General features: G+C 40.3%; 1 protein-coding gene across 3 annotated transcripts in view; it reads right to left on the bottom strand.

Moving 5' to 3' along the window:
- Positions 1 to 23,464, bottom strand: part of RBM18 (RNA binding motif protein 18) — an 85,661-nt gene that overhangs the window by 30,879 nt on the left and 31,318 nt on the right. For all 3 annotated transcript variants that reach the window (XM_030207306.1, XM_030207304.1, XM_030207305.1), the window contains exons 4-5: positions 21,486 to 21,612; positions 20,998 to 21,084 (exon numbers count right to left, since the gene is read on the bottom strand). In XM_030207306.1, coding sequence (XP_030063166.1) covers positions 20,998 to 21,084; positions 21,486 to 21,612 — 214 coding nt within the window. The remainder of the gene's footprint in view (positions 1 to 20,997; positions 21,085 to 21,485; positions 21,613 to 23,464) is intronic.

Raw genomic sequence — 23,464 nt, 5'->3', positions numbered from 1 at the left:
AATTCATTATTCTCCCTTTCCGGAATGGAATATAACCTGGATGGTATAACCATACCTTGACAGATCCACATGCACAATCCCTTCTCTCTCTCTTTAGGATTTTATCAAAGTAAGCCTTGTGCTATCTCTTCTGACTTAGCACAAATCTATAATGCTGCTTCCAAGCAGGTCAGCTTATCCCCTCAAAATACTCTATAAAACTGGTTCTGCTGGGTCTCAGACTAATATAGTTATCTTAAGAGGGGGTTAAAAATGGCAGGAGATTTACAGGAAAACAGCATTCCCGACCCCCCCCCCCCCCCCAAGTTTACACATATACATGTTTTAATTGCAGCTCACATTTACACTGATTATAGCTGAGAACTAAAGCCTGTCAAAATGAATGTATGATTTCAAAAGCATGTAAGACAATTTAATACCAATATACTAATGATATTTTTCATCATATGATACACCAACTAGCAGTAAGTGACCAGGGGTGTGGAAGAATTTAAATGCTCTTATAATCAAACACAAAATGGTAAAGCAGACACTAGAAAATATAAACTGTTTAGGCCTAGAATTAGCAGCTGGGTTACTACATTCTACTAGATGGATTTTTTATTAAAAAAAATTTAAAACCCCCACATCTTTTCATGCTTAAACAGAACTGTTTTAGGGCCTCTTTTATAATGCTGTACAAGGGGTTCCCCATGCGGCATTGCTGACAGAGCTCATTCAAAGTGAATGGGCTTTGTCAGCATTATCATACCAGGAGCTGCTAGCGCGGCTTGATAAAAGAGGCTCTTAATTTGTTCATGATAGTCTTGAGCTGAAGAACGGTGTTGCAGCCAGTCTAATTACAGGAATTAACAGGCACAGTTATGGTAATGATGCTTACAGTCCGCCAACTCCCATGTGCAGATTCAAAGCGGATAACAAATTCAAGAAAAATCTTCATGATACAAACCTAATCAAAACATTTTTTTAAACAAATAGGCCTTCAATTGTTTACAAAATAGAAAATAAGGAGAAACCATCCTCAATTTAGCAGGCAAGTGGACTGCAGATTGAGAGCTCTAGTTTTCAGTTTTCAAAAATAACTTACAAGATCATAAGAATAACCATACTGGGTCAGACCTATGGTCCATCTAGCCCAGTATCCTGTTTCCAACAGTGGCCAATCCAGGTCACAAATACCTGGCAGAAACTCAAATAGTAGCACAATTCCATGTTACCAGTTCAGGGGCAAGCAGTGGTTTTTCCCCATGTCTGTCTCAAAAGCAGAATATGGACTTTTACTCCAGGAACGTGTTCAAACCTTTTTAAAATCCAGATACTCTAACTGTTGTTACTACATCCTCCAGCAAAGAGTTCCAGAGCTTAATTATTCGTTGAGTGAAAAAAATATTTACTCCTATTTGTTTTAAAAGTATTTCCATGTAACTTCCATGTACTTTATCATAAATGCTACAAAATTTAACAGCCCTAAATCTTAATACTGAGACATTAAAAAACAAAAAACTGACATCTCAAAGATAAATCACTCATATTTTAAGTTTCCAAAATAAATATACACCTAGTGGCCCTCTCATAAAGCACAAATATTTCATAAGTTTTGTTACACTGCACAATTTTGTTAGAAAAGAATGGTTAATTATTCTTACCCACATCTTCTGAAGCATATTTTCTTGCTAAGATTCTACTCCTGCGCCCTATCCTTTGAGGGTCAATGGGTCTCCTGATGCATTCCTAATAGCTCCTGTTTCCTTAGAAACTGTTTCATTTGGCACACATTCAAACCTGTTTTTCAGCAAAACTGCTGAAACTGAAAATGGCAGTACATTTTTCCGGCTTCTGGTACTTAACTTTTGTTATGACATTACCAACTAGTACAATTAAAATCAGCTCAACACTACCCTACACCTTTTGGTCTACAGCAGCGAGAGTAGCTAAGAGGCAAGTTCAGAAACTCCTAAACATTCATTCCTCCTTGGGAGGGAGTACACGGTGTTTTTGACTGCCTTGACTTACTAAAAATACTTGGGTAGCACTACAGTCTCAGTATGATACACAAAAACTATAACGATTATGGCAAATCAAGTAACAAGACTTCACCTAAAACCTCATTAAACTTACTGGGTTGGATATTCAAAAACAAATATCCAGATAACAGATACTGTTATCTGGATATTTGTGTTCACTACACTTATCCATGTAGTGATGTTGAATATAATTCCAGAATGCCTTTGGCATTATCCAGATAATGTTGGAGCAGTACAGACAGTGCACAGGAGGAGGAAGGTATTATCTAGAGAGTGGCAATATTCAAGCCACTCTCCATATAAAGTTACGTCATAAAAATTCTGTCCTATCCATTTTTTATCTATCTGGAGAGACTCGCATGTAGACATGAACAGCGGGTCAGGGTTACCAACAAGTAAAGACGCAACCAACTCCATCACAGCAAAAACCAAAACAAACAAACAAAAAAACCCACCCCACACAAACTGTCTTTTATGATGCTCATCATGAATTTCCTGTAGGCAAGGCAGGAGTGGATCTTAAACGAGTCTCTCCCTCTTGTGGAGGTCCAGCTGTGATACACTTTGTGGAGGTGCAGCTGTGAAACACTATCGCTCTGGGATGGAACTGTGAATTATGGTAGCTTTAGGACTCTGGTCTACCACAAAGACCCTGCATTCAGTTACTAAGCACAGGTGCTTCTGTCACCATAGGAAAATTTTGTGCTCATATACATAGTCTCACACTTTCATCTGGTGGGCTCATGATATTTATTTGTAAACTCCGTTTTACTGCTATGTCACAGAGTATCAAAGTGGCTTGCAATATCCAAAATAAAACAGAGAACAGATAATGAACTATAACACATGACAGCACTACTGGGAAGGAATAAATGCATAGCACAACACTTATAACAGACAACAATAAAACCTGAAAACAAAAGAGCATCTTACATAAAGTTACAGAGAAAAGGCCTTTTTATACAGCAATGTTTTCAATAATGATTTAAATCTAGTTTGAGAAGAATCAGACCACAATGTAGGAGGTAACTGGTTCCATAAACTGGGGCTTACACAACTAAAAGCCGTTGAATGAGAGGAGTGAAACACTAATTTCCTAAAAGAACAAGAAGATCTGCATCAGAAGATCGCAGATTTCTTGCCGGATGATATCATATGAGCAAATTAAATAAATATGGAGGGTGTCCAGTATAGAGAGATTTATGTATCAGAAGGAGACTCAAAGTGGATTCTACTGGCCACCGGAAGCCAATGCTTTTCAATTAATAAATATAAGGGGGGGGGGGGGGGGGGGGGAAATCACATGATCAAAATAACTTGCTTTATAAAGTAATTTGTAGAATTTTGAAGAAGCTGTAATCAGTGAATAGTATACTGGAGAAAACCAATGAACACTGAGTTACAGTAATCTAAACGATTCATAAGGGCATTATAACAGTTTTAAGGTTAAAGTTTTCCAAATAAAGACTAATAGATCTAATCAACCACAGCGCATAAAAAAATCCTTTGGGTTAAGAGACATACAAACTGAAGGTTAAAAAACTATCAAAGAGGAAGCGAAGATGGCGTCTTGAGCGGTCATGTGTTTCTGAGCTCCTGACCCTCCACGATTTTGCCTGCCGTATAGGAGCCTTTCCCCGGGTTATACATGGGGAAAGGAAAAGGGAAAACCAGGGTCAGCCCTCCTCCAACCCTGGAGAAAACCTTACCCTGTGACAGACGACTCTGGAGAGGTTCGGCGTTCAGGCGTCGGAAATGCCGCCACCCACCTCAATTGGATCCACGATGCTGTCGGCGGATCACAGCATACAGGGAGCCTCGTTAAGCCCTCCCTCCAACGCAGCTCCCCCACGACCCGGAAGCAGTTTGGTGTCGGCTGAGGAACAGCGCTGTGAGACGCCCAGTGAGGAGCTGATCTCCCAAGCTGCTGGAGGAGGACCCGCCACTACCTCGACCCCAGAAGTTTTAACAACTAGAGATACACGAGCAAGTAAGCCTTCTTTCTCTTTTGATCTGGGAGCTGCCTCCATTGGTGTTGGGGAATATAGAAAACCAGCTGTGGTGACAATGGAAGCCCTGTGGGATGCTATACAGGGATTGAACTCTTCCCTTCTCCAGGAAACTAACTCCTTTAGGGGAGAAGTTTCTGACTTAAAACAATCACATCAAATTTTGTCTAGGAAAATAAATCTACAAGAGGAAAAAACTGAATTACTAGAAGGAGAACTTAAAAAACTACAGAGCTTTGCAACGTCAGTCATTAAGGAGAGAGATATTCTAGCTAGGAAGCTAGAATATTTAGATAATCATGGGAGGAGGAATAACCTGAGGTTTTTAAACTTTCCTAAATCACCGTTAATTCCTGCTATAGAAATGTTGAAAAGGTAATATGGAAAAATATTGGGAATTCCGGCTGAGGGTTTTCCACCCATAGTCAGAGCCCAATACATAAGTGGAATCAGAACTCCAACCGTGAATCCTCAACCTGTGTTAAATCTGACCGAATTCTTAGAGAGCTCCCTGGAAGTAGTTACTGAACGAACAACTCTTCTAGTAACTTTTGCATTAGAACCAGACAAAAGTAACATATTTCGATTATATTTCAGACACATGGATGCATTGTTCTTTGGGGCCAAGGTTTGGCTTTTTCCTGATTTAGCTAAAAACACGCAAAAGAGAAGGCGAGAATTCTTGGGCTTAAAACCAAGAATACTAGCTTTAGGTGGAACATTTGTACTAAAATTTGCATGTAGATGTTTGGTGTCTTTAAACTTGACAAATTATGTGTTTTTTGACCCATAGAAATTGCAGGAATTTGTAATATCCAAGGAAAGTGTAAGAGGTGCTTCCTTGAATGCTCCCACATGTTAACTATATGCTGGGTAAATCGGCTGCGAGTGTCGGCATTTCCCTGCTCTAATAGAATTGATCTACAAGTTCCTTATTCTTTATTTTCATTTTTTCCTAGTATCTTGTCTAACTATTTGTGGACTAAGTTTGAAGGCAATTTTCTGTTTACCTTAATTAAGGTTTAAAAATTATCTCCTATTTTTGTAATATTGCTGATATTTCAAATGCATTTATGAATGTATTATTAAAACTTACAAATAAATTTAAAAAAAACCTATCAAAGAGGGCTCCAAGACAGCGAACTGTGGGGCAAACCCTTATGGGAACATTATTTATTGTTGGAGAGAATGGAGGTGAAGGATTTGATTTTGAAAAACCAGATGGCTTTTGTTTTCACAAAATTCACTTTCAAGTTGTAGTCAGAAGCTATCAAACACGATAAATTTAAAGTAAGAGTTGCTTGAAATGAATATATCCCAATTATCATGGGCCATTAGAAGCTGAATATCCTCTGCCTATATGTAGAAAGATAATCCTAAATTCTGCAATAGAGTAACTAATGGTTCAATGAAAACATTAAAAAGAACCTAGTGATAGTAAACTAGGAGGGGCATAATCAAAAGGGGCACCCAAGTTTTCCTGAGGACATCCTCGCAGGAGTGGCGGGGAAACCCGTATTATCAAAATAAGATGGGCGTCATCTTTCGTTTCGATAATACGTTTGGGGACACCTAAATTGCAAAATTTAGGTCGACCTTAGAGATGGTCGTCCCGATTTTCGGCCATAATGGAAACCGAGGACGCCCATCTCAGAAACGACCAAATTGCTACCAGGTGCATAGCTCCCTTACCTTGTGTGCTGAGCCCCCCATCCCCAGTCCCCACAACTGTATACCACTACCATAGCCCTAAGGGGTGAAGGGGGGCACCTACATGTGGGAACAGTGGGTTTCTGGTGTGTTTTGAAGGGCTCACATTTACCACCACAAGTGTATTAGGTGGTGGAGGGAGGGGGGGGGGGGGGGGGGAATGGGCCTGGGTCCACCTGCCTGAAGTGCACTGCACCCACTAAAACTGCTCCAGGGACCTGCATACTGCTGTGATGGAGCTGGGTATGACATTTGAGGCTGGCAAAAAATATTTAAAAAGTTTTTTTTTAGGGTGGGAGGGGGTTGGTGACCACTGGGGGAGTTTGGGGAGGTCATCCCCGATTCCCTCCGGTGGTCATCTGGTCAATTCGGGCACCTTTTTGAGGCTTGGTCATAAAAAAAAAATGGAACAAGTAAAGTTGCCCAAGTGCTCGTCAGGGATGCCCTTCTATTTTCCATTATGGTTCAAGGACGCCCATGTTAGGCACGCCCCAGTCCCACCTTCGCTACGCTTCCAACATGCCCCTGTGAACTTTAGTCGTCCCCGCGATGGAAAGCAGTTGAGGACGCCCAAAATCAGCTTTCGATTATGCCGATTTCAGCGACCCTGGGAGAAGGATGCCCATCTCCCGATTTGTGTCAAAAGATGGGCGCCCTTCTCTTTTGAAAATAAGCCTGCATGTCATGAAATCAAAACACTGACAACCAATAACCTTGACTGAATAGATTTCAGTTCCAAAGGGAAAAATAAAGCTTTTCTTGCAGTTAAGATACAAGTTTTATCCCTCTGAAAATAACTTGGATGTGCTAATACTGGCAACCATTTAACAGGTAGATGAACTGTGTCGGTTTCCTGTGTGTGTGCCAAAAAGGATTTGTGTAGCACTGAAGGGCAAAATCATTCACTCTGAAGAGCAAAGATATCCCTCTAAAGACACATTTTTGGGTGGGCTCATTACACATGTTACTCTAATGTGCAAAGTTTTCACTAGATGAATTACATTTGAATGATTTATAAAAGGGCTCTACTTTCTTTGGAAGAAAACAAAACAAAAACAACAACAACAAAAAAAACCACCCCCACCAACACTGCCATTCAGTTCTGAGAAGCAAAGTCAAAAGGTCACTGTTTCAAACAGGTTCCCTTGGAGTCAGCAGAGTGTCATATCACCTTCCCTGGAATAAGAGCAGATGCAATTGTATAAAAGGCAACCTCATGCTCACACTTACATGAGCATTGCAAAAGTAAATGCAGGTTAACTGGCACTTACACACATATGCACCCTGGGTGTTATTCTATAAGGGTGCACATAAGTGCTACAGAATGCAATTGCAAGGGGGTCATACACTTGGGTGGAGTATGGTGGGACCTGGGCATATCTTATATACACTTTCTCTCCTAAATAATACGACTGAGGTCTCTTGTTTCAATCTGTGGCAGGATCAGATTCAAGAGTCTGAGCACCTTCACTTAATTATTTAATCACAATTAAAAAAACATCACGTTTTATCTCCATTAAGCTGATTTACATACATTTGCAGCTTATAGAATAGTCAGTTGTGCATGTTGCTTGCTGCACATAGATGTAAATAGGTGTGGCTACCATTGAGCTGGTATACATGGATGTATCTACATTTAGGTGCACCACCTTCAGATTTACACTACTGTTCTATAAATAGAATCTGGGCACCAAAATATCGTTAGAGAATAGGCGCTCCCCAGACTGCATTGAGGTGCCTACATCTAGGCACCCCTTTATAGTGGGAGAGTTTGAGATAAAAGAAGGGAAGATGTGAATCTGCTTTCATAGCTTCCAAAATGGAGCTTTTAAAAAAAGGAAATAATTGTTCTGATAGCTCAAACAATGTAAATGTTAACTTGAGTGTCTGTTTGTTTTTTAAATTGGTATTTTGTTTCCTTTTAGATACAGGTTACAAGACTAACTTCTCTTACCTATCTATATGTTAACCATATCTCTGACCTCATTTGCAACTTTCTTTAAATTAGTCACCTTATTCTCTAATTCCTCTTACTCTCTTACCTATCTATATGTTTCATCTTTGCTTATACCCTACACTGTCAATTAAAATGTTATATTACGTATTGTGTTGACAATGTAAGTAATACGCTATGCCATACTTTGTATTGTTATATTAATGTTTTCACTGCTGTAATTGTCTATTGCTCATGTTTGATTTATTCTTACGGTATACTGCCTTCAGTGAATTCCTTCAAAAAGGCGGTAAATAAATAAATATGAGAACAATATGAGAACTGCCACCCTAGTGTGGCCTGCCACAAGTGTTATCACAGTCAATATGGAGCAATTAACTCAGTAATTATTGAAGTCTGGTGCTAACCCAACTGCTACTAGGGAGTTTGGGGACTTTAGGAATGCTGCTTAAATGATTTCAAAAATGGTTAGTAAAATTTAACTGCAACATAATGAACATTCCTACTTGCTATGTGCTTTTTCCCAATATTGAACAGGATACAGAGTATAGGAGGGTTTTCCCCCCTCCTCTCTGCACTACAGATTCCTATATTTTGGATTTAACAATTCAGAAGATGGCCTAAGTAAGGTAGCAAACGTAAAAACAGGAAAAAAGGAATCCATGGATTTTCCTTCCCAAAGTTCTTTTTATTGAACTTTCAACAGAAATAACTTGTATTGATTTCCAAATTCCAAAGAATGTTGGCAAGGCTCGTTTGCTATATATATAAACCCACAAATTATTAGTTTTACGTTCCGATTGTCAACACATTTTTTTTTATTTGATTGCAGTCTTGATTGAACAATACAGTTCCAAGGCATTCTTACATGACAGAATGTCACATTTTTGAGTTTTCTCTGTCGAGTTATTGGACAAACAGCATGCATATTCTTTTATTTTCTTGAATCAACCATTATTTTAAATGCTTTTAGGTCTAGTATTTCATCTAGTAAGTCTGAGACGCATTATAGGATTTACATTTCAGGAATGGCCTAAGTTTTCCAGTAAATTGCTTCTGTCTGCTTTTATTAACTCTTCTCTAGAGGGGGCAATCCTTCCCAATTGTTTTCCAGGGTAAAAACACTTTCCCACTGTTTGGTTATGCATTGATCAGCTACAACAGTTACAAGAAGAAACCATGGTTGGCACCTTGACAATCCAAGCTCCTGTGTCTTCATCAAATGCAGTAGCAAAACAATATCTGGTACGTTTTTCAAAAGAATTTCTGGTCTGTTCATTATTATGTGGCTAGAATAATTGCATGTATTTGGAATTCAATGATATGATTTTGGCATTTGTGATATGGTGCAGGTTCTTGGAATATGTTTCAGTAGATTCTGCATAACATATCTCCCACCAGGCGTTGAAATGGCATATATTTTATAAGATTCCATCAAGCCAGCCAAGCCATCCTCACCCACACCAATTTTCCACTCTACTTTGATAGACTAAGGGGCTCATTTTCAAAAGAGAAAAAAAATTCTAAAAAAGTGTCATAAAGCACCACTTGGGCAGATTTCTTCTCTAAACATCCAAATTGGTATTTTCAAAACCTGTTTTGCAGACGTGTATCTATACATTTCGTCTGCAGTGCATCCAAATCAGAAGGGGCATGTTGGGGGTGTTTCAAAGGCGGGCTTAGGGTGTGCCTAACACCTGTACATGTTATTTATTTATTTATTGCATTTGTATGCCACATTTTCCCACCTATTTGCAGGCTCAATGTGGCATACAGAGTTTGGTTATGACTTAGTCATTCCAAGATGTCAGATACAAGTAATAATGTTCAGAGATGAAGTAAGGGAAGAGAGAAGGAAAGTGTTAGGCAGGATAGTGTTAACGGTGGACTTGAATAGCTGGGTAGGACGAGTTTAGTCTGGCTATGGGTTCTCTTTGTAGGCCATAATGGAACAAAATGAAAACGTCTAGGGTGAAAACTTCAATGTTTTGGTCCAGACCTGTTTTCAGAATGAAAAAGGCACAAAAAATGCCCTAAATGACGAGATGACCACTGGAGAGAATCAGGAATGACCTCCCCACCCCCATCCTCATCCAGTGGTCATTGACCCCCCTCCCCCCCCCAAAAATGTGAATAAAAATAGTACTCCCCAGTCTCTATGAGAGCCTCGGATGTTATAGCCAAGTCCATTAGAGCAGCACACAGGTCCCCGGAGTAGTGTAGTGGTGGGTGCAGAGCACTGTAGAGAGGTGGACCCAGGCCCATAGCTTCCCCTATCTATTACACTTGTGATTGAAACTGTCAGCTCTCTAAAACTCATCAGAAACCCACTGTACCCACATTTAGATGCCTAGTGGTTAGTGCAGCAGAATTTGATCCTGGGGAACTGGGTTTGATTCCCACTGTAGCTCCTTTTGACTCAGCAAGTCACTTAACCCTCACTGCCCCAGGTACAAATAAGTACCTGTATATATTATGTAAGCTGCTTTGAATGTAGTTGCAAAAACCACAGAAAGGCGGTATATCAAGTCCCATTCCCTTTCCCATAAGGCCTATTGTAGTGGTGTACATTTGGGGGCAGTGGGTTTTGGAGGGCTCAGCAGACAAGATATGGGAGCAATGGTGAGATGTGTACCTCGGAGCATTTATATGAAGTCCACAGCAGTGTTCCCTAGGGTGCCCCATTGATCTCCTGGGATGTCTGGGGGGCCAGTCCATTAAAAAAGCTGGCCTTCCTACATCCCAATGGCTTGATTTTCTCTGTTTTTCATCTGTGCGGGGGGGGGGGGGGGGGGGTGTAAAAAATGGCCTGAAAAAAATACACATATCACAAAACCTTGTTACAAACAGTACTTCAAAAAAAAAAAAAAAAAAAGGTAGATGTTTTGCTTTTTCAAAAATGGTTACATTTGCTATTTGGATTTGGGACGTTTAGCTCAAAGTCTGGCTTAGATGTCATATCGAAAAAGCACCTCCATTTGTTTTGTGATTACCGTGCCATGTATCCAAGATGTTCTTTGTTTGTTTACCAAATCCATCATGAAAAATGTCTACAGATTTCTTTTTTCAATAGCACTTTTCTCTCCACCTGTGCTTGCATAATTCTCAATTCTCCGAACTGGAGAGAATGGAAAACCTGTGATCTGGTCAAACTACTCCATTAACTAACCAAAAGTTTCCATACAGCCAAAAGGTACTCTTATGAGTACCTTTTTGCTCTCCACACATTCGCCATAACGCTTTTTTGACATATCTGGTAGCTCAAGGCGAGTCTGCAAGGTTTTCAGAAATTACTTTGCTATAATACCTCTGATAATTTTCATGCTATAGTTTGGAACTGTATATAACAATCATTAAATGAAAATTTCCCATCATGGTTTACCTTAATATATGAGGAAATCTACAGTAGCATGTTTTCAAAGTCAGCCAGTTGATACATGGTATCAGCTATTCTGTTATACAGTTAACGTTCAAGTGCAGAAAAGTAGATATTCTTTCATCTACATTTGTGAAATTCACCCTATGTCTTTTTCTCCTTAAGCAATTCTGTTAAGGCCAGGGTTTTATCCAGAAAAATTGTACAGGTTACAGTGAAATGATTTTGAAGTCTTCTAGAGACATTAACACTAAAATAGCTGAAGAGCTCCTGCTCTATTTTAACTGGGACTTAACAGTTATTTTCTAGCTCATTTACTTATTTATATTCTACCTAAAGTACTAGTCAGATCACACCACACACACAGCTGTGCCAGATGGAATAAAATACCGATTTATCGTCATTATCTCTGAGGCCAGAGCAAGTTACTGAAGTGTTGAGCAGTTGTTGATTTTTGAGCAATAACGTTTGGTTTCCTCAAAATATTTGTTACATTTGTAGGCTCAATACGGCTTACATAATACTGTAAAGGCGTTCACCAGTCGGTAGGTAACAAATATAGGTTGTATAGTGGTTGAATGAGGTAGGTGTGTGTCAGGCACCTTGAAGGTCGAAAGGGGATGAAGATTGTATGTTTCCATTACGATCATTAGTTGTGCTGTGTTGCTGGGTGTTGGGAGTTATGTTGGATTGGTGGGGTAAGCCTTTTTGAAGACATTGGTTTTTAGTCATTTTCTGAAGTTTAGATGGTCGTGGATTGTTTTTACAGCTTTTGGGAGTCCATTCCATAGTTGTGCACTTACGTAGGAGAAGCTGGATGCGTAAGTTGTTTTGTATTTAAGTCCTTTACAATTTGAGTAATGTAAGTGATGATCCGCTTCTATTTCTGGTTGGTAGATCTATGAGGTCTGTCATGTATCCTGGGATATTTTGTGCTTTTCTCATAATTTCTTCCTCACTGTATTCCTCTTTAATTCTGTTAGAGATTCAACAGCTATAGCAAATGCTGATGAGGACAAAACCTACTTGTCTCGTCACTCGTGACGCAGTATAGTGCCTTGAAATATTTAATCCTACATACATTCTAAGGGGTTCCACATCACGTAGCTGAATCTATTTAATAAAAGCTTGTTACAAAACTCTATGTTCCAAACAAAGCAAAAACAAAAGAACATTTACCTATGTCAAATGCTTTTATTGACATGTTAACACTACTTCGGATTAGTTTTGCTTCACATCATAACAGTGAACAGTGTCCCAAGATCGTCTCATTGATCTCACAGGCATACATTTAAGCTTTATGCATGCTTCTAGTCTTTTATCCAATGTTTATGCTACTATATTAACCTTGACTACTGGTCTCTGTATAGTTTTGTAATTTATTTATTATTTATTGCATTTGTATCCCACATTTTCCCACCTATTTGCAGGCTCAATGTGGCTTACAGAGTTTGGTTATCACATAATCATTCCATGATATCAGATACAATTAGTAATGTTCAGAGATTAGGTAAGGGAAGAAAGAAGGAAGCTGTTAGGCAGGATAGAAGGTGGACTGTAATAACTGTGTGGATTGGTAAGGAAGTTTTGTAAGGCTATGGGTTCTCTTTGTACGCCTTGTGGAAGAGATGTGTCTTCACAGATTTGCGGAAGTTAGTTATTTCATCAATAGCTTTCAGGGCTGTAGGTAATGCATTCCACAACTGCGTACTCATGTAAGAGAAGGTGGTGGTGGTGTGTATCAGCTTGTATTTTAGTCCTTTACAGCTGGGGAAGTGCAGATTGAGAAATTTGCGGGATGATCTTATGGCGTTTCTGGGAGGCAAGTCCACAAGGTTTAGCATGTAGATTGGGGCACCTGCGTGAATAATTTTGTGTACAATCGTGCAGATCTTGAACGCAACGCGTTCCTTGAGTGGGAGCCAGTGAAATTTCTCTCTTAGGGGTTTTGCGCTTTCATATTTAGTTTTTCCAAATATGAGTGTCACCTAGATAGGATTCTAGATAGTGCTGGGGAGGAGTCCGCTGTCTTGGTACATGTGGGTACCAATGACATAGGAAAATGTGGGAGAGAGGTTCTGGAAGCAAAATTTAGGCTCTTAGGTAGAAAGCTGAAATCCAGATCCTCCAGGGTAGCATTTTCTGAAATGCTACCTGTGCCACGCGCAGGGCCCAAGAGACAGGCAGAGCTCCAGAGTCTCAATGCGTGGATGAGACGATGGTGCAGGGAGGAGGGCTTTAGATTTGTTAGGAACTGGGCAACATTCTGGGGAAGGGGGAGCCTATTCCGAAAGGATGGGCTCCATCTTAACCAGAGTGGGACCAGGCTGCTGGCATCGGCGTTTAAGAAGGAGATAGAGCAGCTTTTAAACTAGAAATGGGGGGAAGGCCGACAGTCGCTCAAAAGAGCATGGTTCGGGATAAGGTATCTTTCAAAGATATCACCATAACAGGGAAGATAGAGTATCCTGATAGTGAGGTTGCAAAAGAGATTGTAGTAGATCGGGTATCTTTAAATAACAATAAAAATCAGACAAAAGATTGCCAATTAATACTGTCAAGTACTAAGCATGATGTACTTAGGAACAACAAACATAGTTTGAAATGTCTATATGCGAATGCCAGGAGCCTAAGAAATAAGATGGGGGAGTTAGAATATATTGCACTAAATGAAAAATTAGATATAATAGGCATCTCTGAGACCTGGTGGAAGGAGGATAACCAGTGGGACACTGTCATACCGGGGTACAAATTATATCGTAGTGATAGGGTGAATCGGATTGGTGGAGGGGTAGCATTGTATATTAACGAGAGCCTTGAATCAAATAGATTGAAAATTCTGCAGGAAGCAAAACACTCCTTGGAATCACTGTGGATTGAAATTCCATGTGCAAAGGGGAAAAGGATAGTGATAGGAGTGTACTACCGTCCGCCTGGCCAGGACGAACAGACGGATGCGGAAATGTTAAAGGAAATCAGGGACGCAAACAAACTGGGCAACACAATAATAATGGGGGATTTCAATTACCCGCATATAGACTGGGGTAATGTAACATCTGTACACGCAAGGGACATAAGATTTCTTGATGAAATCAAGGACAGCTTCATGGAACAGCTAGTTCAGGAGCCGACAAGAGAAGGAAAAATACTAGACTTAGTCCTTAGTGGTGCTCATGATCTAGTGCAGGGGGTAACGATACGAGGGCCGCTTGATAACAGTGATCATAATATGATCGGTTTTGATATTGGCATTGAAGGAAGTGAAACTAGGAAATCAAGTACGCTAGCGTTTAACTATAGAAAAGGTGATTACGACAAAATGAGAAAAATGGTGAAAAAAAGACTGAAAGGAGCAGCTCGCAGAGTAAAAAACTTGCATCAGGCGTGGATGCTGTTTAAAAACGCCATCCTGGAGGTTCAGGACAAATATATTCCACGTATTAGAAAAAAGGGAAAAAAGACTAAACGTCAGCCGGCGTGGCTAAACAGTAAGATAAAGGAAATCATTAGAGCCAAAAAACAATCCTTCAGAAAGTGGAGAAGAGAACCAACTGAAAGTAACAGGATAGATCATAAGGAATGCCAAGCCAAATGCAAAGCGGAGATAAGGAGGGCAAAAAAGGACTTTGAGAAGAAATTAGCGTTGGAAGCAAAAATACATAGTAAAAACTTTTTTAGATACATTAAAAGCAGGAAACCGGCCAAAGAGTCGGTTGGGCCGCTGGACGAAAATGGTGTTAAAGGGGCGATCAAGGAGGACAAAGCCGTAGCGGAGAAATTAAACGAATTCTTTGCTTCGGTCTTCACCGAGGAGGATTTGGGGGGGACACCGGTGCCGGAAAGAATATTTGAAGCGGGGGAATCGGAGAAACTAAACAAATTCTCTGTAACCTTGGAGGATGTAATGGGTCAGTTCAGCAAGCTGAAGAGTAGTAAATCACCGGGACCTGATGGTATTCATCCCAGAGTATTAATAGAACTAAAAAATGAACTTGCGGAGCTACTGTTAGAAATATGCAATCTGTCCCTAAAATCGAGTGTAATACCGGAAGACTGGAGGGTAGCCAATGTTACTTCGATTTTTAAGAAGGGTTCCAGAGGAGATCCGGGAAATTATAGACCGGTGAGTCTGACGTCGGTGCCGGGCAAGATGGTGGAGGCTATTATTAAGAATAAAATTGCAGAGCATATACAAAAACATGGACTGATGAGACAAAGTCAGCACGGATTTAGTGAAGGGAAGTCTTGCCTCACCAATCTAATGCATTTTTTTGAGGGGGTAAGCAAACATGTGGACAATGGGGAGCCGGTTGATATTGTATATCTGGATTTTCAGAAGGCGTTTGACAAAGTGCCGCACGAAAGACTCCTGAAGAAATTGCAGAGTCATGGAATCGGAGGTAGGGTATTATTATGGATTAAGAACTGGTTGAAAGATAGGAAGCAGAGAGTAGGATTGCGTGGCCAGTATTCTCAGTGGAGGAGGGTAGTTAGTGGGGTCCCGCAGGGGTCTGTGCTGGGTCCGTTGCTTTTTAATGTATTTATAAATGACCTAGAGATGGGAATAACTAGTGAGGTAATTAAATTCGCCGATGACACAAAATTATTCAGGGTCGTCAAGTCGCAGGAGGAATGTGAACGATTACAGGAGGACCTTGCGAGACTGGGAGAATGGGCGTGCAAGTGGCAGATGAAGTTCAATGTTGACAAGTGCAAAGTGATGCATGTGGGTAAGAGGAACCCGAATTATAGCTACGTCTTGCAAGGTTCCGCGTTAGGAGTTACGGATCAAGAAAGGGATCTGGGTGTCGTCGTCGATGATACGCTGAAACCTTCTGCTCAGTGTGCTGCTGCGGCTAGGAAAGCGAATAGAATGTTGGGTGTTATTAAGAAGGGTATGGAGTCCAGGTGTGCGGATGTTATAATGCCATTGTATCGCTCCATGGTGCGACCGCACCTGGAGTATTGTGTTCAGTACTGGTCTCCGTATCTCAAAAAAGATATAGTAGAATTGGAAAAGGTACAGCGAAGGGCGACGAAAATGATAGTGGGGATGGGACGACTTTCCTATGAAGAGAGGCTGAGAAGGCTAGGGCTTTTCAGCTTGGAGAAGAGACGGCTGAGGGGAGATATGATAGAAGTGTATAAAATAATGAGTGGAATGGATCGGGTGGATGTGAAGCGACTGTTCACGCTATCCAAAAATACTAGGACTAGAGGGCATGAGTTGAAGCTACAGTGTGGTAAATTTAAAACGAATCGGAGAAAATTTTTCTTCACCCAACGTGTAATTAGACTCTGGAATTCATTGCCGGAGAACGTGGTACGGGCGGTTAGCTTGACGGAGTTTAAAAAGGGGTTAGATAGATTCCTAAAGGACAAGTCCATAGACCGCTATTAAATGGACTGGAAAAATTCCTCATTTTTAGGTACAACTTGTCTGGAATGTTTTTACGTTTGGGGAGCGTGCCAGGTGCCCTTGACCTGGATTGGCCACTGTCGGTGACAGGATGCTGGGCTAGATGGACCTTTGGTCTTTCCCAGTATGGCACTACTTATGTACTTATGTACTTATGTACTTATGAGTCTGGTGGCGGTGTTCTGGGCTGTTTGGAGTTTTTTGATAGTCTGTTCTTTGCAGCCAGCGTACAGTGCATTACAGTAGTCCAGATGACTTATCATCATTGACTGTACTAGGGTACGGAAGATATATTTCGGGAAGAGAGGTTTTACTCTTTTGAGTTTCCACATGGAGTGGAACATCTTTTTCGTTGTGTTCTTCACGTGAGTATTGAGTGTGAGCTTTCAGTCGATGGTAACTCCAAGAATTTTTAGAATTTGTGCGACGGGGAGAGAACAGTATGGTGTGGTTATTGTGGAGTAGTTGTTTTTGTTGTGTTGTGAGGTGAGTACAAGACATTGTGTTTTCTCTGCGTTGAGTTTCAGCTGGAATGCATCCGCCCAGGAGTGCATGATTTGGAGGCTTTGGTTGATCTCACTGGTGATTTCGTTTAGATCATGTTTGAATGGGATGTAAATCGTGACGGCGTCTGCGTATATGTAGGGATTAAGGTTTTGATTGGTTAGAAGTTTGGTTAAAGGTATCATCATTAGGTTGAAGAGAGTTGGTGATAGGGGGGATCCTTGGGGAACTCCACATTCAGATGTCCATGGGGGTGATATGTCCGCATTCGTTGTTACTTGGTATGATCTTGTGGTCAGGAATCCTTTGAACCATTTGAGAACTGTACCTCCTACTCCGAAGTATTCTAGTATATGTAATAGTATTCCATGATTAACCATGTCAAAGGCGCTGGACATGTCGAATTGTAGGAGGAGTATGTTGTTACCAGTTGCAATTGCTTGTTTGAATGAGTTCATTACAGATACTAGTACCGTTTCGGTGAGTTGACCGAAATCCTGATTGCGACTCGTGCAGAATTGAGTGTTTATTTAGGTAATCAGAAAGTTGTTTCGTCACTATGCCCTCCATGAGTTTGGTTATGAGCGGAATAGATGCTACTGGGCGGTAGTTGGTTAGGTCCATTGTGCTTTTCTTAGCATCTTTTGGCAGCGGAGTTAAGTAGGATGTTTCTTTTCTCCATGGGAAAGAGACCATTTTGAAGCCTGTGGATTATATGGTTCGTAAAGTCTTTTTTGAATTGTTTGGGGGCGGATCTTATTAGGCTGTTGGGGCAAATGTCTAATTTGCATTGTGACTTGGTGTATTTTCTGAGTCATTGTGAGAATTCATCTGACGATATCTGTTAGAACTCATGAAGGGTGAACTTTTGTTTGGATTTTGTAATCTGAAGAACATTTTTCTGGTTTCAAAAAAAGTTACCACCACCTGGCTCCTTCTGTCATGAAAAGTTATGAATTGCCAGAAACAGTTCTGTGATTACTGCAAACTTTCTATAACTTTTCATTCCAGCAGGGCCAGGAGTCCTGTTATTAGGCATATTTTTTACATAAGTACATAAGTAATGCCACACTGGGAAAAGACCAAGGGTCCATTGAGCCCAGCATCCTGTCCACGACAGCGGCCAATCCAGGCCAAGGGCACCTGGCGAGCTTCCCAAACGTACAAACATTCTATACATGTTATTCCTGGAATTGTGGATTTTTCCCAAGTCCATTTAGTAGTGGTTTATGGACTTTTGATTGCTTTATTTATGTTTGCTGATAATCTGGAAAAGAACCTAGCTACTTGATTCTACTCAATCATTTCCATGGATGTACTTACATTTTTAAATTTGCTAGAACTCTCAATTTCTTCTGACTCAAACGTTAATTGTCCTAGTCATTTTCTAATTGGAAGATGGACCTTTCCATTTTGCCTGGGCTAATAAGCATTCCAATTTGTCCCCTTTATCTTAATTCTCTTTCCTTTAGTACATTTCTCTCTAAATCACTGATGGTTGTGTTTTCACCAAGTCAAAATAACTGAATTATTTGGATTTATTGGATTGCAGAATGGATGGCCTTATTACTCTAAATAATGAAGGAAAGTTTCACATGGACAAGAGTCCAGTGTTTCTCAACTCAGTCCTTGGAGTACACCCACAATGAATATGTATGACACAGATTTGTATACAATGGAAGTAGTGCATGCATATTTATCTAATACATATTCACTGTGGATATCCTGAAAACTCAAATGGCTATGTGAGTACAGAGGACTAGGTCGAGAAACACTGCTACAGGTCCATGTGAAACTTATTGAGGGTAATAAAGTCATCCATGCATCTAAATAATCCAAGCCACATAAATAAAGCAATACTAACTGTAGACACATTCAGAATCTATACCAGGCATGTCCAAGATAAGTCTATAAGGTCCTCAAGCAAGTCAGATTTCAGGATATCCCATATGAATATGTATGAGAGAGATTTGCATACCACTGTGCTGGTGGGCATGCAAATCTATGCAAGGCACACCAAGCGTGGAAGTATGAAAATAATTTTGAAACACAGTATTTATCTGGAGTATTTGTAAGTATTCAATGTTTTTAATTAGGAAAATATATATTCTTCAGAAGGAAAAGCCTCAGACCCTACAATTAGCACTACCTGTGCTTGGATGTACATCAATCCTTGGCATAAAAAACATGTCAGAAATTTTCATAATACTTTCGCACACACATAGAAGCAGTTTCAAAGCAATTAGGGCCTTGTTTGCTAAGCCACGTTATAAAGCGCATTAGCATTTTTAACACGCATTAACAGTGTACGTGCCTGCAAGATCCCTATAGGCACTTACATGGTTAGCGCACGCTAATTTTAGGCGCATTAAAAATGCTAACACGCCTTAGTAAACAGGGCCCTAAGACTTACAAAGTTGAACAGTAACCTATGGAACTTTGTAATTCTAAGCACTTTGAAAATGAGACCCATAGCTTTTTAAATAAATTCAGTTGTAGAGTGCTACACAGTATTTAACTGGAACATTCATACATTCATTGATTGGCCATGCAAGTCTCTCATTTCCATATTCCTTAGGTGTATACTGAAACACTAGCCTGTTTACAGACCTCAAGGATTGAAATTAGACAAGCCTGGTCTAAGGGATTATATTTGACACTTAGGGGCCCTTTTACGAAGTGCCAGTGGTAAAAGGTGATCCATGGTGGTGTCAGCGCGTGGGACTGCCGTGTGCTGAGGCCACCTTTTACCACTGCGGGTAAAGGTGTTTTTTTTGCAGGAGGCAGCAAATGGTTGTATGATAATTAAAAATTGCTGTGTGGCCATTTACTACTGGAGCCCTTATTGCCTCCTATTTAGGAGGCAATAAGGGTTTTGGCAGTAACCTTGTGGTAATCAGGCAGCACATAGTGCTGCTCTATTACCACTCCCCGCCCACCAGCGCTAGAAAATTAAAAATATTTTCTAGCACCAGAAATGGTGCACAGATGATCAGGAACTACCACCGGTCTCCTGGCCGAGCCCGTCAGTAAGGCTGATCTGCTGTGCGCAAACCTGGTGGTAGCCCTATCACTGGGTGATAAAAGGGCCCCTTGAAAAGAAAACGCAAATCAAACTTTAAATCCCACTAATTCGAATGACAACCGAGTTTATTCTGAGTCTTTAAAATCAGATCTTGCACTAAGTGAAACAGCTTCTGCTGCCCCCACCTCCCAGCAGCTACAGGCTCAGTTTCATTGGATCAGCAGTTCTTAACCCAGTTCTCAGGACACACCTTACCAGTCAGGATTCTCAAAATGAATATGCATGAAATAGTGCATGCAAATTTATCTCCATTACATGTAAATGTTTTTCTCTCCTGCATATTCATTGTGGACATCCTGAAACTCTGACTGGCTGGGTGTGTTTTGAGGACTGGGTTGAGAACCACTGCATTAGTGTCTTAAGGAGGCAGCACTGCTATTAGCTCTTTGTTTCATGATAGGGTGTATGCTGCTGACAACACAAAGAGATTGTGTAAATCTCAGTGTGCTTTGTTTTGCAGAATATTTTCTCTCTCACTAGTCACCCCTTTTTTTGCCTGATTTTCAAGTACTGCTCCTCTGGCCTTAAATGCTACAACAGCATCACCAATGACATACTAAAAGAATTCAACTGTTGTCCTGTTGCAATTTTATTGCTCTTTCAATGTTTAAAGTCTTGTCAGACAAACTGCTTCAAAAATACCTGAGACCTCTAAAACAGAAGGAACAAATTTATAATATCATGCTTCAGCTCAAGGTCTTTAAGCAAGATGACTAAGAGGTGTATTTTCAAAGCACTTAGACTTACAAAGTTACATAGTAACTAGTATAGAACTTTGTAAGTCTTAAGTGCTTTGAAAATGAGCCCCTAAGTCAACAACACATAAAAGTGAAACTGATGGAGTGTGTTGCTGAAGTTGGAGACATTTGTGGGAAGTTTAAAACCCTGGCAGGTTATACCTGCTAAACATATTTACCTTCACTTGTGCATGTGCCCATCGAACCACCAGCTTCTTAGATAGTGCCAGCTTACCATTTAAGCACTGTATTGCCTTCTCTGCTTCCTACACAACAGATCAAACAAAATGTTCCTTCAATTCTATAGTAAAATTATCCCTCCATTAAGACAGTCACTTCCCAAAATGGAAACATTCTGTATTGAACAATGAGAAGTGGCTAGTGTTACTTTAAACTTTTTTTTTAAACTCCTCTGGGGTTCCACTGCTTAAATAGGACTTGTAGGTGGTTACTAGTTGAGAAAGAAACAGAAGGATTTGAAAACGGGCACATCTTCCCTGATCTAGTACAGAGGGCTATGCCTCATCCATTCTAGAGCTGAATGATAGCTGCTTAATAAATAGCCAGGCGCTGCAAGGGGTAGAGTCAAAATGCTTAAGACCTGGTGACTTGGATGAATGCAGAAATGATGAGAAATCAGTAACTTAAAATATAACAGAACCCCTACCTGCTTTGTTTCAAAGTTGACAAAACAGTACCCCCGAGGTTGACCCTCTAAACGGCCCGATTTGTGGAACAGAAAGTCGAATTGCTTCACTTTACCAAGTTTTTGGAGAAGCTTTAAAAGATGGTACCTGAGTAATGAAAACAAACAACATTCATATCCTTGGATAGCTCTGTACTGCTCAGCAGAGGGACACAGTAGCAGTGGTCACAGATTATTCCTAGCAGCAAAGCTGGTACTAAGGCAAGTGTAATTTAAATACTGTAGCAACTCATGTCTCAAGAGCAGTCCAGTATCTAATCCTTCTTTAAATGTGGACACAGACTATAGTTCCTGGTTGAAACTGATCTTCCCTAGAAAACTGCTATTTTACAATTTAGTTTGCCGCACACTCTGACCACTCTAGAGTGGCTGAAAAATGGCTGTGATCGGCTTTTTTCTTTAATTTTTTTTTTTAATTGCCACATGCTAATTTTCCCATTAGTGCGTGGCTGTTACTGCCAGGAGATGTGGTGGTAAGGGCTCCTGTGCTAATCGGGTAGTGCATGGTAATGTGCCTGCGTTACCTGATTAGCGTAGGCATGCCTACTCTCTGCCCCCAGACACTCCTCCCGTGCTGGCAAATAAAAAATATTTTTGAGTGCAAGATTAGCACATGGCAAAAGGAACACTACCGCGGATGTCTCAGTGCATCCCGTGGTAGTGCTCTTTTAGCATGCGGTAGGCCTAACACAGCTTAGTAAAACGGCCCTTTAATTTGTAAGAGAAATATAGAAGTCTGGATTGTAAAGAGTTGTCTACTGTATATAGGTTTCTTGAATAATTTATCTTTAATTCAAAAACTGATCTTCTCTACAAGACAATCTTTTATTGACAATATTTCAGACTCTTACAGGGGTCATTTAATTCAGAAATACATTTTTACTGTATTCTGTGTTTAATTAAGGTGGTTAAGTGACAATTTTATTGAGGTACTGACAATAGACTCTAAAAGGAGACAGAAATTATTAGCATTTTCCAAAATGGCAATGCAAATATGGTTTCGGACAGTGGCACACACAGCACATTGTATATAGATTTTCAATCTTTCATATAAATAGAGATACAGCCATGCAGTGTTTAACAGCTCTATACCCTTGACCACCAATCAAAGATTTACTTCAATGTTAAAATAGCAATGAATTGTGAATGTAAGGAGAAATTCTATGATTATAACCCTTTAAACCTAAAAACTCATAACTTGGAAAAGAAAGAAAAATGCTTAAACAAAGCAAGGCTAAAAAGATTTTATGGCACTATCTGCAACCTCTTCTTTTGCAAAAACATGGCACACAAGCTGTCCCATTTTTGCCAATATTTGCTTCAGAATTTGCAAGTTTAGGGTCAATGGGACCCTTTTACTAAAGGGATGCAGAGTAGCAACTCGGAACTACCGCTGGCCCAACGCGGCCGCCTGTGATAGTTCTGCCTCTAGCACATGGCATTTCCGGCGCTGATGGATTTAAAAAAAAAAAAATTATAAGGCAGGAGGTTACCGCTGGGGTGGTGCGGGAGCCCTTACCACCACCATGATGGGTGGAGGCTAAGTGCTCCCCCTCATGGCCATATCATTTTTTGGGGCTTTTTACCCTTGGCAGTAAAAAGGGGCCCCGGTGCACGGCAAAAAGGGCCGCTGCCGCTACTGCAGGGCCCATTTTACCGCAGCTTGGTAAAAAAGTCCCTTATTTACTAACATGAGTTATACACTTAGTAAATATTCAAGGTTCAACTTTTATATTAAAGTTAAATATACGGCAAATCAAAAAATCTAAGCGGTTTACAATGAATAAAACTAGAAAGAAAAAAAAAAGGAAGAAAATTAAAGAGATGGGCAGCAATGGAATGACACATAACGAAACTAGATTACAAAGTCGCAATTATAATGGTAGGGGACAGGGAACAAATTAACCCTAAGCAAAAGACAAAAAGAAGGAAGGAAAGAA

This window comes from Microcaecilia unicolor, chromosome 6 (genome assembly GCF_901765095.1).
Source record: "Microcaecilia unicolor chromosome 6, aMicUni1.1, whole genome shotgun sequence".
NCBI lineage: Eukaryota > Metazoa > Chordata > Amphibia > Gymnophiona > Siphonopidae > Microcaecilia > Microcaecilia unicolor.
Note: the sequence above shows the minus strand (reverse complement) of the source record. Positions and strands in the feature narration are given on the sequence as shown.